General features: G+C 52.9%; 1 protein-coding gene across 2 annotated transcripts in view; it reads left to right on the top strand.

Annotated features, from left to right (window-relative positions):
• The window catches only part of MED27 (mediator complex subunit 27), a 187,900-nt gene extending 174,938 nt beyond the window's left edge, over nt 1-12,962 (top strand). For both annotated transcript variants that reach the window (XM_074331236.1, XM_019728890.2), the window contains 2 exons: nt 10,058-10,135; nt 12,393-12,962. In XM_074331236.1, coding sequence (XP_074187337.1) covers nt 10,058-10,135; nt 12,393-12,527 — 213 coding nt within the window. In that variant the 3' untranslated portion in view covers nt 12,528-12,962. The remainder of the gene's footprint in view (nt 1-10,057; nt 10,136-12,392) is intronic.
• Nucleotides 12,963-16,198: the final 3,236 nt, after the last annotated feature.

Genomic DNA, 16,198 nt, shown 5'->3' with positions numbered 1-16,198 from the left:
TAAATCCTGGGAAATGTCAAGGGCCTTTCGTGTGGCTCCGCTCAGCCCTGCGCAGGCCTTTGGCAGAAGTTTATGGCTGTTCAGGACCCTGGAGAGTTCCCTCGCAGCCACCTGGGCTGTTCCTGTTCACCCAAGCCCTCCTCCCGGGCAATGCCCTGTGACCTCAGCTTTTGCCACCCTCTCACCCCGCTGTCACACTGCTCCCCTGTCCCCACTGACCACTGCAGAGCCACCTTGTTGAGTACTGTGCTCTCCTGAGAGGCCCTGAGCTAGGCCCAGGGGGGGACAGATGAGGCCAGCGTGGCCTCATCCTCACGGAGAGGACAGCCTGGTGCAAGCTGGGGGCTCCCGGTCACAGGCCAGGCAAGCGCGGTCCAGGGTGTCCACAGGGTGCTGCTGTGGGGACAGGGCGGGACAGGAAAGGAGGCCCCTGGGCTGAGTCTTGAAGGAGGAGCAGGGCTTAGCCAGAGACGAGCATTCCAGGCTTGAGCACAGATGCCGAGTTGGGAAGCAGGTTTGGGAGAAGGAATCGCTAAGGCAGCCAGGTTGCTGAAGGGAGGTAAGACGGGGGTCATGTCATCCAGGACTCATGTGCCATGCCATGGTGTTTCGAAGGATCCTGCAGGTGGCTGCAGGCTTTTTTGTTAGTTGTTTTTGTTTTGTTTATGCCTCTGGAGGCCACCCTCAGCCAGTCTGTACTCAAGCATCAGGGAGTTGAGGGGCTTCCCTTTGCGATGGCAGTACCATCTTGGTGGGACTTCAAAGAGGGTCAGGATGAAAACTCTCCCACTACCCACCCCCAAAAAAAACCATTATGGAAGCCCTGGCGTGTGCCACAGGCTACATGCAGTGCTTTGTAAATGAGGTCTCATCCTTCTCAGCCCGCTGGTCTCAAGCTGTGCCCAGGGATCTTGAGCAAAGTGGTACAGCAGTGTCTGTACTCACCTCTCCAGGTCCAGCCCGCGCAGCTCGCCTCTGGTCTCATCCCAGAGCAGCATTGCCAGGCTCGAGGGGACATGTAGAAGCCTTCAGAGCCCATGTGAAGTCTTCTGCATCAAGCCGAGGAGGAGGCATTGATCTCGTCTTAGTGATAATCCCTGGTCCCCCTGGACAGCAGCGCTTCCTGCTCGGGCCTCGGGCCTGCTGCACCCATGGCGCGCGGATTAGACTCCAGCAATATCATAAAGGCCTCTGCTCTCCTGGACTTTTACCCCAGTGTTAGCAGCTCGTCTCTGCTCCTCCCCGTCGCCCCCACCCCCAGCACTTTCCAGACTGAATTCATAGCATTTCAATTTTGAAATCAAGATGGTTCCTCTTCATGGAATGTGTACTTCTGGGACTGTTTTAACTATTCTTCATGAAACCGGAGCTCATCGTCAGAGCAACGTCGCTGGCAGGGCTTGCTGTCTCTGTAAACGTTTAACACACTAGGTTCACGCTTTTGATTCCTGGACCCACAGAGAATTTTCTCCTTCTGAGATTCCTAGTGTCCGTCTCCTTAAGGGTGGGTCTGTCCTCAGCAAACCCTGAGAAGAGACCCAAAGTCTTGAGCTAATCTCCTGTGTAGCCTTTAAAGTATATCCAGTGAATGAAAGTTTATTTTTATTTCTGTGAGTTGCAGGACCAGCACATGTACAACCCAGTAGCAAACGTTTGCTTTGTTCCCATTAGTTTGTGCCCCTGAGTCTCCTTGAAACCCAAAAAGATGGGAAGAGGTTTCCAGCACCATGAATGGTGCTGCGCTGATGTCTCCCTGGGGTTGAGCTTGTTCTCTAAGCTCTGTGTCATCGGCCCAGAAACCGAGGACTGCACGAGGCTGACAGCAGGGCAGCAGGTGGCTTCCTGGGGTGGGGCGGGAACCTGGTGCCCCCCCCACCTGCTGGGATTCGCGTGTCCTTCTTAAATGTCACTGCTAGTTGGCCTGAGGTGGAGCTCACTCACCACAGGTGTGGCCTCAGGGCGTGCAGTCAGGCCCCACTGAAAACCCAGGCCTAGTGGCACCCGATGGTCCCAGCCTTGCTCTCTTACCAGGGCCGGTGGGGGCAGTGATGATGCAGCCAAGGTCACCCAGGTAGGTGGTGACGAATTCAGGGCTAACCTGTCTCCTGACGCTGTGTCACCTTTTTCCCCACCATACTGCCTTCCCTCGTTAATGTGAGCCAGGGAGAATCTTCCTCATAGTATGTGGAAGCACGTACTGGCTGGAGGGAAGCCAGAATCTGGGTCTCTACCAAGCTTCTCTCTTAAATAAGCAACTTTTAAACACTTGGGTACTTAACTTTTCCTATTTATTAATCTTGCGGGACGTACTTTTAATAGTCGGAGGTCCGAGCTCTCCCAGCTTAGCCGAGGAGGCCTGGGGCTTCGTGGGCCGTGTGCTGCAGATAACGTAGCTCAGTGCCATTAGTCCGTTTCGTTAGGAAGAGCGCAACAGAACTGGCTCGTGTTCCAGCTCAGCTCCCGCCGGCACTGCGCACAGTCCTGCCCCCTAGTGGTAGGAAGTGGGCAATGCCCCCCCGCCCGTCCACTGCGGTTCCTAATGTGGCTGACATCAGAATCACCTTGGGGCCCTTTTTAACAGCAGGTCCTGGCCCCCAGCCTAAGCTGCCTTCTAGAAGCTGAGAGACGCTGCCTTTGGCCCATCTCTGGATTGTGTGCTCCTCACGTCTGCTGCACTGCAAGCTCTCGGTCTGGCTCAGAAGCCTGCACCTGGGACATTGCCTACAGTCTTAGCACCTCAGGAATCTCTGAGGACAATCCCTGGGCCACCAAGAAATACAACTAACTTGCTTTTTAGAAGCGGAAACTGCTGGGGAATGAGATTCCATTACGAGAGCTTTTGTCCCCTGTCTGTGTCTCCCTGGTCCTTTGTGTGTGTCACCACCCTGTTCTTTGGGCTTCCTGTACTGATAACAGTCTGTCAGGTTGCCCCAAAACCTGTGCTCTGGGGGCTGCCCTTACACAGAAAATAGTCTTGGCGAACCTAAGCCCGTTCTCCGCGCCCCACAGCTGGCTGGAGGGCACAAGTGGGAAGAAGGCTTTGGGCTGGATGTATCCAAGTCATCATTGCCTCAGTAGGATTCCCCCCTTTCTTTAGCACCCCCTTTTTTAGCACTGTATTTTTATTTCCCTTGGTTACTCGCACACACTCCTGACTAAATGCTGCTGGCTTTCATTTGCCCTGTTTCCCCTTCCTTCTGCAAGGCAGGGAGATGCGCTCAGTCTGAGACCTTCTTGAGGCTCCTCCCCCACCCCGTGTGTGTCAGGCCCTGTTCAGGGTGGGTGCCTGGGATGTGGCAGTGAGAGGACGGGCAGAAGCTTCCAGCAGGGAGGCGGAGGAAGTTGTGTGAACTGGGGTGTAAGTGAAGAGACTTGGGGTGCAGTCCTGCCTCCACCCAAGGAGTCTCGGAGTCCATTCCCTCCTGGGGAGGAGCGGGCCTGGGTCTGCCACCTTCCCACATCACCCAGAGACCCGGGGTGGAGGGTCCACCAAGCTCAGGTCCTGCTCTGCTGCTCGGGAGCTGCTTGGCTTGGGCAGGTCACTCAGCCTCCCCGGGACGTGGGACTTCTCATGGGAGCGCCGTCAGAAGGTGGTTGTGGCGACTAAAGTGACATAAAGATGTGACGACTCCCATCTGGTGGGTGCTTGCTATTGGTCAGACCCTGTTCAAACACTTTCCCTCCACTGACACATTTAACCCTTGTCCCAGGCCACACGGCTCAGGGACAGACCACATCCACGCCTGGGCCCTCGCCAGGCTGGGCGGTGTAGACCAGCCCCTCCTTGCCCAGCTGCCCAGTAAACGCTGCCTGGGCTGCTGCCGTGATGGGCGGTCGCACTGGGTGTAGCTGAAATAACTCGTCATCCCCAAAGTACTCTCTCGCCGAGGTGCTGGGAGTGAAGATGTCAGCTGCTCCTTGCTCACAATATGGTGGGGGAGCTTTGGAACACTTGTTTTGACTGGTGTCGCCTTTTCCAGTGTGTTGACTGGAAGCTGTTTCAAGGTCTCTTGAAAGATTCCTTTCTCCCTCTCTGCGCTTAGTTCCCATCCGCCTCTTTGAACTTGGGGCGGGGGGTGGGAGGGGGATGTCTGTAAGCCCTGTGGGTGGAGGACGAGGAAACAGAGTGCGGTTCATAGAGCAAAGCGGGTCTGCTGGTGGACGATGGAAGTGTCACCGACTCAAAATAAATCACCTGCGGTCCAGCATTGGGAAAGGAGGAAGCGCAGCCAGACTAAGCCAGAGCATCTGCGCTTTTTCTCTGCCTGGAGGTGAGATGGGACCTGGTGTCGGGCCTCCGGTGTCACGCACCCCCTCGGGTCAGTCTGTCTTTCTGTGCTGCCCTTGCTGGTCCCATCGCTGTCATTCCCCCCCCCCCCCGCCGGTCCGGATCTCGCTGGTTTATTGTTACTTTCTTACCTTCTCCTCCCCCCTCCCCCCTTCTCTTTGGGTTCGCCATCTCTTTTGATCTTTTCACAAGCTCTTTTCAAACCCACACTCACTGGTGGGATGAATGGCGTCCCTTTCTCAGCATTAGTGCCCTTCCTCTGCCTCCACTGCTGGGAGGGACGGCTTTTATCTCCCAGCGGAATCTCATTAGCTTTACAGGACAACAGGACGAACCTCAGCGAGCTGGCACGGAGTCCATTTAAATTAGTTAATAGCAATTTTTTTGTTGTTGCCTCAGGCCTGTTTTTCCCCACGTCTTGGATGGTGAACAACAACAAAAAAATCTTTCTTGTTGAAAAGTGTAAAACAAAAATGTATTAAAGGTGGAATGCTTTGACAAAAAAGGAAGATGGTTATAGGTGAATTTCTCCAACATTCAACAACCATGTCTTGCCTGGTGCTTTGGAGTTCGGTCACGGGAAACTGAAAACCAGCAGGGAGGAGTTTGGGAGGAAGGGAAGGAAAACATGGCCAATGAGTCAGCTTTGTTTCCTTCTATTAAAATATTTCTGTAATTGCTGATGGCCAATTAAAGAAATTAAATGATTGTGTCAACACCGGGGAAAAAAAAAAGCCACCATTTGGCAATTGAGGGCGCATTTTATACTGGACCTTCTGAAAAAGAGCCTAAATTTGGCCAGATTGCTGGCCCAGTAACAGGGAGACTAATTACGTGCCCTCCTAGGAGTCAGATGCCAGAAACAGTACCTGGAGGAGGACACTTCCCAGTGAATTCAGTTTGTTCTGCTCGAGTAGCCACCATGACAAATCTAAGCTGCTCCTCGCATCGGGACTCTGGCTTTCCAAAGACTTCACCAAGCTGGGAGGTGGTGGGGAGAGGTGGTGGGCCCGGGGCCTCTGGGGCACGTGCCTTCATCAGCAAATAGGAGAGCTGGCCAGGGGAGGGAGGCAGCGTGGGCTCAGACAGCCATCGCCCCTCACCAGGTGCGTGACCTTGGACGTCCTCCCACCCACTGTAAGTCTCCATTTCCTCTCCTGTAAGATGGAAGTAAGGAGCACACCCACCTCAGCTACTGTGGGATTAAGTGTGAGGGACGCAGGCATCACAGGCATCGTAAACGCGCACTAATCCAGTGATTATAAATTAATCCGAGGGTCCTCAGTGAGCACCTTCCAGAAGTGGGAAGACCTCAGCACCCCACCGGCACCCGTGGAAATGTCTTCCCCTCACCCTGCCCCCCTGGTCCACAGCACCATTGTGACGTGCAGGGGATGTCATTCGTTTTGATTCATGAAAAAGACAGGCTCTCCTTCAGGTTTGTACTCCTTCGTTTTGTGCCTCAGAATCAAATGCCTGCCCCTTTGGAAATACTCTACCACCTGGCTGCTCAAAACCTGGTCCCTCACCAGTAGCCTTGGTGTCCCCTGGGAGTCAGGTGGAAATGCCCAGTCTGGAAAAAGCCCCACTCCAGACCTACTTAATCAGCGTGTGCAGTAGCAGGGTCCCCAGGGACTGTGCTCATTAACACTTGCATCCTTCTGCATTTTCGCATCTGCAGAACAGCTGCAGAGACTGGCTTAATTTCTGGGCCCCTCCTGGAGAGGCTGAGTCTAGGTCTGCGAGGGGTCCAGGGCTCGGTGATTCCAGCACTGCTGGCCCATGAACCACATGCAAGCAGCACTGTTCTAGACGAACATTCCCTTGGCCACAGCTTGAAGTCATGTGTGCCGTCACTTGCGGGAATCCTGGACCTGGCAAACAGGAAATAAATCTCCAAGGAGGATATATCAGTGTGAAGAGGAGAGGTGGTGCTGCTGTAACCAAAGGACTTCACACTTTTTGTCACTTGTGAGCATTTGTGGCTCACACAACTCCACCATCCTGAGCTGTGAGAGGCACTCAGGGACCCAGACCTAACCGAGGCCCCACCATCTGTGGGTGGCTCCCAGCACCGCACGGGAGGACAGGGCATGAGAATGCACACTTGCCCTTCACCGGCTCCAAACAGAAGGCACACACCACTTCCACTTCCTGATGTGTTGGCTGAACTAGCCACGCAGCCAAACCGAACTGAAAAGTTCCCGTGTGCCAGGATGGACAGGCGAGCCGGGCATTGAGCCCTGGGAAGTCCTGGTGCAGGCAGACAGGCCAGGATCCCAGCAGGCTGGGGGTCGCCCGGGGTGGCGAGTCCTTAGCACCTGTCTCCCCACCCCCACACAGGAGGACCTACACAGACAGGGTCTCTGGCCTCAGAGTTCACAGTCAGGTTAGGGGAATGGACACTAAACAAAGAAAGATCCGAGCAAGGAGACATGACCCACAGGGTATTCTGGGAGTCTTCCCTGAGCACATGGGTCTAAACTGGGTCCAGAAAGAGGAGCAGGAGATGGGGAGGAGACGGAGCACTTGGGGGCCAAGATGTTTTCAGAGGGGGACGAGAAGGGAGGGGAAGGGAGGGGAGGGGGGGAGGGGAGGGGAGGGGAGAGGAGAGGAGGAGGCAAGACCAGGCCCTGCAGGGTCTCGGATGCCAGCTCTCCAGTCCTGGACTCTGTCCTAAGTGTGGTCACGTAACTCCCAGAGAGTTTTCAGTTTGACCCATAGCTTATTGAACAGTATGCGCACATGACCACGTAATCCTCATGATTGTCCCACATGACGGGTACTGTTCGTTCCTATCCCAATTTCTCAGACGGGAAAACTGCAGCTAAAAAACATGACGTTGGCCCAGGGTGGCCTTGCTGGAGGACGTGGAGCCCGAATTCAGACCTCCAGAGCCCCAGCCCTTCCCCATCGCTCCAGAATGTCCCTTATGAGGGCACAAGAGCAGATGGAAGGACTAGCGGGGGCTCTCCTGGTCCTGACGGGGAAGCCGCAGCTTGGACTGGAGTGGGACGAAGTGGCGGGATTCAAGACGAATGATTTGTAACGCCAGGCCTGCGAGACACCTGCATCTGCGCGGTGGGACAAGCCCAGGTGCCCGGCTCAGACCCCTGGGTGGGTGGTGGTGTCGCTCCTCAGAGCAGGAGGAGGAGCAGGTCTGGAAGAGCGCGTTAGAGGTTCCTGTCATTAGCAAGTCTTGCCTGGCTTGGCACCTTGTAGTTATCAAAACTCAGCCAGAAGAGCTCAATTCCAAAGGTCAGCTAAGGAAGGGATGGGGAAAGGGGCACAGATTCGCCAGGCCAGGCACCCAGTGAGCAGGAAGGTTTGGGGCATAGATGCTGGGCAGTGTTTGGGGAGAGGTCCTAAACTCCAGCGGCCGCGGGGGTGAAGCAGGCCTGGCGTGAGACCCCAGGGACGCCGGCATCGGCAGGTGTGTACCCTGCCCTAAGGCCACACTCGGTGATGCTTGGAGCTGGGCCTTGTGCCAGCACATCCCGTGTCGGACTCGTGTCATCCTCACCCGCACGGGGACCCATGAGGCAGGCACACTGTTACTGCCCCCAGTTCTTCTGACACTTCCAGAAAAGCTGGGGATCCGAGTTGGGTGAAGTTTCCAGAATGTTAAATGTTGGTCATTCGTATTAAAAGTTGTAAGAAGAAAAGCAAAGATAACGTGCAGACAAACAAACATCCGGCCTTGGAGGTGGCCTCTGGGTGGCCGTGTGGTTAGAGAATCAGACCCCCGGCCAAGGCTCTCAAGCCACTGAAATGGACTCTTCCCTGGGGACAGCAGGGCACCGACCAAGCCGGCCCGGCTTCCATGCTGTGACGGTGGCGTGTGGGGCAGGGCTTTGTTAGGGGCACTGTAAACTAAATGGTAGGTGCAGGAGAAGGAATTCTCTAGAAACTTTGTTTCCATTGTAATGGCAAATGTGATTGTAAGGAATGTCTTAGCAGCTTAGAAAATGGCCCTTGCTGTTTTTTTATTATTATTATTTTAGCAAGTCACCTGGACAGGTAAGAACCAAGCTTCTAAGCTCAGGACCCTTGGAGCCGAGTTTGCGGCTCTGAAGCAGCAGTTAATTTCACCCTACCAGTCGCCCGCCATTTTGCCAAGTTATCATTACTACTGTTTTTTAAAAAACATTGCTCATTTTAGAAAGCTGTCTGTCAAAATGCTTAAAATAAAGTCTTTGCACTAGAAGGAATAAGTACCGTTTATCTTGAAAGTCACTTGGATAAGAATTCCTCAGCTGTGGTGAATACTTGAACTGTTGGCTGGATTTGCAAGGCAGCCAGTGCAGATGTTTGTGGTGAGGGGGCATCGTTAAGTTTCTTTATTCAACAAGCACGTGGAGCGCCTGCTAATACTGGGCGATGTCCCAGGTCTTGAGGACACAGTGTGATCCCTGCCCCCACAGAGCTGATCATCTTGTGGGGTTTGCCGGCCGTCAAGGTCTGGGGCGCAGAGGGCAAGTCCAGAGGCCGGGGGAGCAAAAGAGGTGGGGAGACAGGCTGGAGGGTAAGGGCTTCACATGCACGGCGATTATATCCAGGGGCAAAGTGAGGCTTAGAGAGGGTCTGTAAGGCTTCTGGACGCTGAGGTGCCTGTGTCCTCACTCTTGGGGGTGTGCCCTTGCTGGCCTTGGGTGTGGACCCACAGGGCGACTCATTTCTGATCGGCTGCAGCCCAGCATGTGGGACCTAGTCCTGCCCTTCCGGTTTCCCCGACGGGTGAGCTTAACTGCCCCTTAGCTCGTCACGTAGTGTTCTGGGGCGGGGGGCTGGAAGCTGGTACATCAACACAGGGTAGACCCGTGTTGGTTCTTGTGCACAAAGTTTCAGTTTGTTATTTAACCACAGCACTTGTAGTGGCAAGAATCCCTAATGAGGACAATCAAATAAGCCATGTGTTTGAGCATAACCATCAAATTAGATTAAACCTATTAACTTGCTGATTGATGGCAGACATTAGCAGTCGTGGTGTCATCAAATTTCCAAACTGCAGGGCATCTTAGATCAGCCCTTGGTTCTTCAGAAGGGACACTGGGACCCAGAGAGGTTAGGGGGTTGGACCAGGGTGAGCGGACAGTCCTGGGGCTGAACCCAGGGTGCGTCCCATCTGGTCCCCGAGGCAGTCGTTTCCTTGGCTCTGCTGCTGAAGCCTCTGCTTGGAGTTACGGGATGGGGTGCAGCCCAGAAGGGTGCTGAAAATAGACCCTTCTTCAGGAGAGCTGGTTGAGGACCCCTGTGAGTGGGGAAGCGCCTCAGGAAAGTAATAGTGAGGCCCAAAGGAAGGATCATCAGAAATTACAGATTCCTAATCACAGAGCCTACGTGGCTACAAATTAGGAGACAGAATGAGAATGGAAGGAAGCAGAAAGACCAGTCACCCTGCCAGAAGTGTTCCCGTGTCAAGGTGAAGTAGATGTGGACGGATGGGAAAGCTCCTTTGCAGTCCCCCCTCTGAGATCAGATGTCTCTGCCTCCCCACGCCCCTGGCATGCCCCTCCTCTCTCAGGTGTTCCCGCCGTGGGGTTCTCCATTTCTGGAACATTCCATACTCCACTTGCCTGTCGGCCTGCATACGTTCCTCCTTTCTGTGCCCCGCCCCCAACTTTGCTAACTGATTGTGGTACTTCAGATTTGATTTTAGATGTCCTTTCCTCCAGGAGACATCCAAAAGCAGATTTTTGTCATCTCAAAGGACTGCATTCGTCTTGTTTTCTCTGTGCCTCTAACCCCACCGTTGTCCTTGGTTCCCAGGTGACAGACCATGCCACCACCGCCCTGCTCCACTACCAACTGCCCCAGATGCCAGACGTCGTGGTCAGATCCTTTATGGTAAGTGGCTTTTAAGAGCTCAGACTCCCATTTAATTTAAACCCGTGAGAACGGGCAACTCGGCAGGTCCGTAGATGCTGCGTCTTCAGGTTACAAGGGCCTTGCAGTGGGAGGTGGGCCGGTTTGGAGCTGATACTTTCTCTAAACTGGGACGGGATCTCCGAGAAGCCGCTTCCGCTTACTTACCTGCTGTCGTCTATCGTTGCTGAACAATCGGTGGTTTCAGAACTGATCTTCCAACAGTTTCCAGCATTGATTTCGTCAGTAGATATTTATTGAGTGCTAATCTGTGCCAGGCTCTCTGCTCGGCTCTGAGCATCTTGCAGTGACTAAGACAAATCTTGCAGTTCGCCCAAGACACTTAATCCTTAGGTTTTCAGAGTTGGTGCTCAGGATGGAGAATGGCCCCCAAACAGCCTTTCCACTGGCGTGCTGGAGTCAGCTCCTGCCAGCTCTTGTTAGGCGCTCAGAATTTTGCCAGCCAGTTGTTTGACCATTGGTAGCTTGGAATCGAACCCAGATATTTGCACCATGGAAATCAGCAAAGCCCCACCAGCCCCAAAGCCAGTTCATCAGCACGCTGCTGCCCAAGTTTCTCCCATGCCCACCAGCTGACCCACGCAGGGCCGACAACTGGCTCCAGCCCATCCTGACAGAGTGGGCCAGCTGTTTGAACATCACGCTGACACGGCTTCAGGCTCACCTCAGTAGTCTCCATCTTCCACTGCTGCTAAAACTCCCTTTTTAATTCATGCCAGAAAGGCAGCCAGTTGGAGAACCTACTGGAAAAACTTATACCTGTTAGCAAGTCCAAATCAGTGTTGACAGCTGGGTGAAGTGTTGCTCGTGCGATTCGTCCCATCACGTTTGCCTCAACCACTGAGCTGCATGCAGAGCCTCTGCTTCATTTCTTGGGAGACGCACAGCTGACTTCACGGCGCTGGCAGGCCCCTCCTCTCTCTGGTGCTCCCCCCTGGGGTTTTCCAATTCTGGAACATTCCACACTCCACTTGCCTCCAGGCCTGCATGCGTTCCTCATTTCTGTGCCCCCCCCCCCGCGTAAACCCAGGTGGTTGGCATAGCCGTCCATGTTGCGCTTCATTTGTGTGTCCAGAGAACAATTCAGCTGACCGTCTGCATCGAGCTCTTCATTTCTAAATAGATGCAAAGGCTCGTTTTTCAAACTTATGTGTTGTAATGCCCTCTTTCCCTTCCGTGACTGACTTTGGGATTTGGGGAGGATTTGAATTGAATTAGCACCGAAGGATAAATTGTTTAACCGAATGATCCGTTGACCTCATGTTTATTGCCCGAACCTCCCACACTAGCCTTTGGAACGGACAGTACCGCGGGGGCGGTCTGCCACCATGAGGGCAGCTGCGATGAAGACAGAAGGATTTGTATCAATAAACTCCACCAACCTCTGTAGAGGAACAATTTTCTCTTATCGATGTAGGTCAGGAGGACATTAAGTGATGAGATTCGTGTGGCCTGTCACAGTGACGACTTCTTACCTATTGCTGTTGGTTTTGGGTTGTGTGTGTGTGGTTTTTTTGTGTTTGTTTGTTTGTGTTTTTTTCTTTGGTAGCGAATCTCCTTGAGTGTGAGAATTGAGTTATGTGCGTCTCATCCTTATGTATGATGCCCGAGAGACGTCTGCACTCTGAACCACTCAAAGGTGTTATTTGCCGCTTATTGTGTTATTTGGTGGCCCCAGGTTGTCCCCACCCTCCCCCCAGGTGTGTTGGGCCACAGTGTGACAGTGAGTAATGACCTCTGAAATCGGATTAGAAAGAAGGCACGTTGACCTCAGTGGAGAATTCTAAAGTCGACAGGACGCGAAGCCTCCCCTCACATGTGCATGGCCTCCGCTTGGCCGTGAGCAGCAGACGATCAATACTAATATTCAGAAGACCCGGGACTCGCAAATGAAACATGGTTACATGCCGCCCGGAGCCACAGGCCTGGGGCGGAGTTCACGGCCACTCCTCTGGGAGCACTTCCTGCCTTTGAGAGCAGAAATTGCTATTTTAAAAACGGCCTCTGTCAGGAGGGGCCAGGGAGCGGCAGGACTGAAACTCAGCTGTTATGACCTTGTGGATCCCACGTGCAGCGTTCCGTAAAGTCCCAGGGCACCTTTGGGAGTCCCAGGGCACTTTCGTTCCCTGTCCTCGACATCATTAGGCTTGACAGGAACGATGACGTTGGAAGCACGTGGATTCGATTTATTTCATTTCTCTCCTCACTCTCTTTTTAGACCTGGTTAAGAAGTTACATAAAGCTGTTCCAGGCCCCGTGCCAACGCTGTGGGAAGTTTCTGCAGGACGGCCTTCCCCCTACATGGAGGGATTTCCGAACCCTCGAAGCCTTCCACGACACCTGCCGGCAGTAGCTCCGCCCGCCCCGCCGGTGCAGACCCCCGGGCAGCACTTTCCCGGACAAGCCCCAACTGTACGCATGCTCAGGCATTTCCTCACTGCCCCGTATTAGTGCAGCACCCCCCTTTTGTAACACAGCATGTCGTTGGTTAAGACCGAGCCCCTGGAATAGCAGTCCACCTCTGTATGCATGGCGCTGATTGGGCACGTTAGCTTGGTTATGGAAGGCCAGGAAGACCGCCTTAGAGCTCAGGATGAGCAAGTTGGGGAGCATGACCTTCCGTGTGTGTCAGCGATGCGGGAATTCACCCTCCTGGACCCTGTGCTAAGTCCTTTCCATGAGCCGCTGTGGTTGGTATGAGCCCCTGTTCACACATGTTGCTCCCATGTGGGATGTTTGGTTTTGTAACTTATTTTTAAAAACAATAAACCTTTTGTACCCAGGACAAGGCTTCGTCTCCTCTTTCTTAAAGCATTTCTTACGTTCAGTTCGGTGAACATGTGAGTAGATCTGGGTCTTCTGAAGAAAACAAAAACTTAGTACTGTCTGCATATAAAACAGTTCTTTCTGAGGATACGTCCCCTGCTTCTTGCTTTCAGGAGAGAGGGCAGTGTTGCCAAATACTCCATTTGAAAAACGTTCTGGTGACTTGAAAATGGATTGTCCTATTTGAGGAAAAAAGTGCCTAGATGTTTCTTTTTGCTAAACCAGTAGCATACATCCCCCAAAGGGAAAGGGACCTGCCCGTGTCACCAGCTAAAACACGTGTGAGCAGGCGTGACAGGTGTGCCTGGCTTGTTTGTGCCAAGTTTTGACCTAAATATTACTATGAACAGATTCCAGCCCAGTCTACTGAGTTCATCCAGGGCCTCGACCCCACGTTTAAAGCCTAAGTTTATAGGAGGCCGCACTGACCTGGTGAAGTTCTTGAGAAGGATGTCCTGGGAAGACCCAGAGCCTTCCTGGCCCAGCCCACCCTACAAATTGCGCTCTCTTTGCCATGAATGATGCCAGAGGGACGCCACCTTCTGAGATGTCCAAAAGAGTGAGTGGTTCCTACCAGGATTCTGGAACCACCCAGACACTCCCCGCTGACTCCCACCAGGCTGAAAGGAGCCAGAGGACGAAGGGATTAAATGATGGGCGAAACGATAGGACAGTGCCACTCCAAGGGTGGCCCAGCAGCGACGCGTCACGGGAGCTGATTAGAAACAGATTCTCGGGCCCCACCCCAGACCCGCCGAGTCATGATGCTCTGAGGGCAGCACCCAGCAACCTGGTCAGGAAGCAGCCTCCCAGGGGACTCTGAGGAGCCCCGACTCTGAGGTCCACATGCTCCCAGTGCAGTGCCCGGCCTGGAGAAGTATGATGCGAGCCAGTGAGGTGTAATGCAGGAACGTCTCCACACAGCAGGTGAGTGTAGATTAAATACCATGGTTCGTCACATTTAAGATGCCTTCGCTTGTAAGATGCACCATTTTTTTATGAACCACTAAAAAAGAAAAACACACTGCCAATTAAACGATGGCACAGGCTTAATGACTAGCCTGTGTGACACATGAGTCAGTCACACCAGCCTTTCATCGCTCTGGATGTCTTTCATCTGTTCCAAGGGGGTTGGCAATTTCTCTTGCCCTAAGCCTCACTGTGTCACGTGACAGGCAGTCCCTTCAGGGTTCCAGCAACAGAGCAGAACACAGCTTCACTGACTTAGGGTATCTTCTAAGGCGCTTATGTATTGCTTTGTGAGAAAACACAGAATTGAGGACATGGAGTAGATACAGGAGATCCCCCTTGTCTGTGGTTTCGCTTTCTGTGGTTTAAGTTTCCCGTGGTCAACTGTAGTCCAAAAATATTAAATGGAAAATTCCAGAAAGAAACCATAAGTTTTAAATTGCACACGTGATGAAGAATTGTCCAACTGCATCCCACCCAGGACGTGAATCTCCCCATTGTCCAGACTATCTACGCTGTACAACTAACTGGGTCACCAGATCAACTGTCACCATGTCACCAAGCTTGTGTCCAAGCCACCCTCCTTTTACTGAAGAACGGCCCCAAAGCTGTTCACGTAACTTTTGTTGCAGTATATTCTTATAATTTTCTATTTTATGTTATTAACCTCTTACTGTGCCTCATTTATAAGTTAAACTTTATCATAGGTGTGTATGTATAGGAAAAAATGTAGTGTATATAGGGTTCATTACTATCTGCTGTTTCAGGCATCCCCTGGGGATCTTGGAACACGTCCCCCACGGATGGGGGGGGGGGCGACCATAATAACATTTTGTCTCATTGCTGCACACCTTTGTGAAGACATTTAAATGGCAAATGGACTGACCTGGGCAGGACTGCAGGTGCACATAGCTCATGCAAAGTGACAACAGTATGACCAGCAGTGACCAAGCGGAGCATGTGTAAATGACAAGGACGTTGTGACTGCCAGCTGGCTGTCAGCACACATAAGAGATGTTCACATGTGAAAAAATAGCCCTCTGTCAATTGATGAAACCATGCTAATGGTAAACCACGTTGTAAGAAAGCTACTTGGATTGTTAACTGTTTGAACCCTGATTGCCGCAAATCTAAGAGGGTCCCCCGGTACCAGCGGTTTCTCTGACTCTTGTTTTCAGTAGAGTTCAGAGCCTTGGGCAGGCAGTAGCATCTACTTAGAATTTAATGGCTTTCTTTTTGTGTGTCATCTTTAGTGATAACCTTCTATTTGTGGCAAATGACACCTGTTCCCTGTTTATGGCGGTGATACAAAGTTTCCATTTTAAACAAATGTATTGAGGCAAAAAGGTGAGCCCATGGAAGAAAACTATTAAATAAAGAATAGTGCAGGTAGAGTGTGGCCGTAGCAAAAAGTGTGACCTGGGTAGGCCAGTGACTGGTGGGGACACGCGGGCCAAGGCCTGAACTCTGGCCCCTGTTCCCAGTTGCAGGAGACAAGCCCCTCTCCCTCTTTGGAACCCCATTCCGTCTTCTGTAAGATGCGAGGCTGATAGTCCAGTGATGGTGAGGGAGGAGGGCGGTGGGGCTTACAGGTGAAACAGGATTGTCTGTGAGATGCGAGGCACTGAGGCTGGACACTGAGTATGTGGGTGATGCCTGCTGTTCTGTTTTTTTAACTTTCCCTAAAAAGGCGGGTAAAAATACAAGGGTTGGGCCGGTCAGCCTTCAGGCCTTCCCATCGCTGACAACCTCATTCTTCAGTCCTGAGAGGAGAAAGCCGAGAGGGAATGCTCTGAGGTCTGGAAAGGTGAGAGGGCGTGAGGGGTGATGGACTGCTTTGCCAAATCTCCAAATGCTTGGTGCTGAAAGGGGCAGACGTGAGGGAGACTGGCTTTGTGTGCCCACCACTAAAGTCCAGAGAATGTATTGACCTGAAGTGGGCAGAAACAGAAACTGCAGGTGGGCTGGGCTCAGTCCCAAGGGGGTAGGCTGTAAGTGACGCCAGAGGCCTGCTATGCTGTGAGCACGGTCGCCGAGCCCCGGAATCATCGTTTGGTGCCTCCCGCAGAAAGGGCCGTGGCCGGCCATGCATGTGCCATCCAAACGTCATCTCAGGGCCAGACGATGAGGTTCTGTGTAACTCATTACCCTGCCACTCAGCACCTGCTCTGTGCCAGGCGCTTCACATGTGTCGCATTCCATCCCAGATGGACACATGGTGTTTTCCCT

Source organism: Rhinolophus sinicus, linkage group LG04 (assembly GCF_036562045.2).
Source record: "Rhinolophus sinicus isolate RSC01 linkage group LG04, ASM3656204v1, whole genome shotgun sequence".
Lineage (NCBI taxonomy): Eukaryota > Metazoa > Chordata > Mammalia > Chiroptera > Rhinolophidae > Rhinolophus > Rhinolophus sinicus.
The sequence above is the reverse complement of the archived record's forward strand: the minus strand, read 5'-3'. Positions and strand labels throughout refer to the sequence as shown.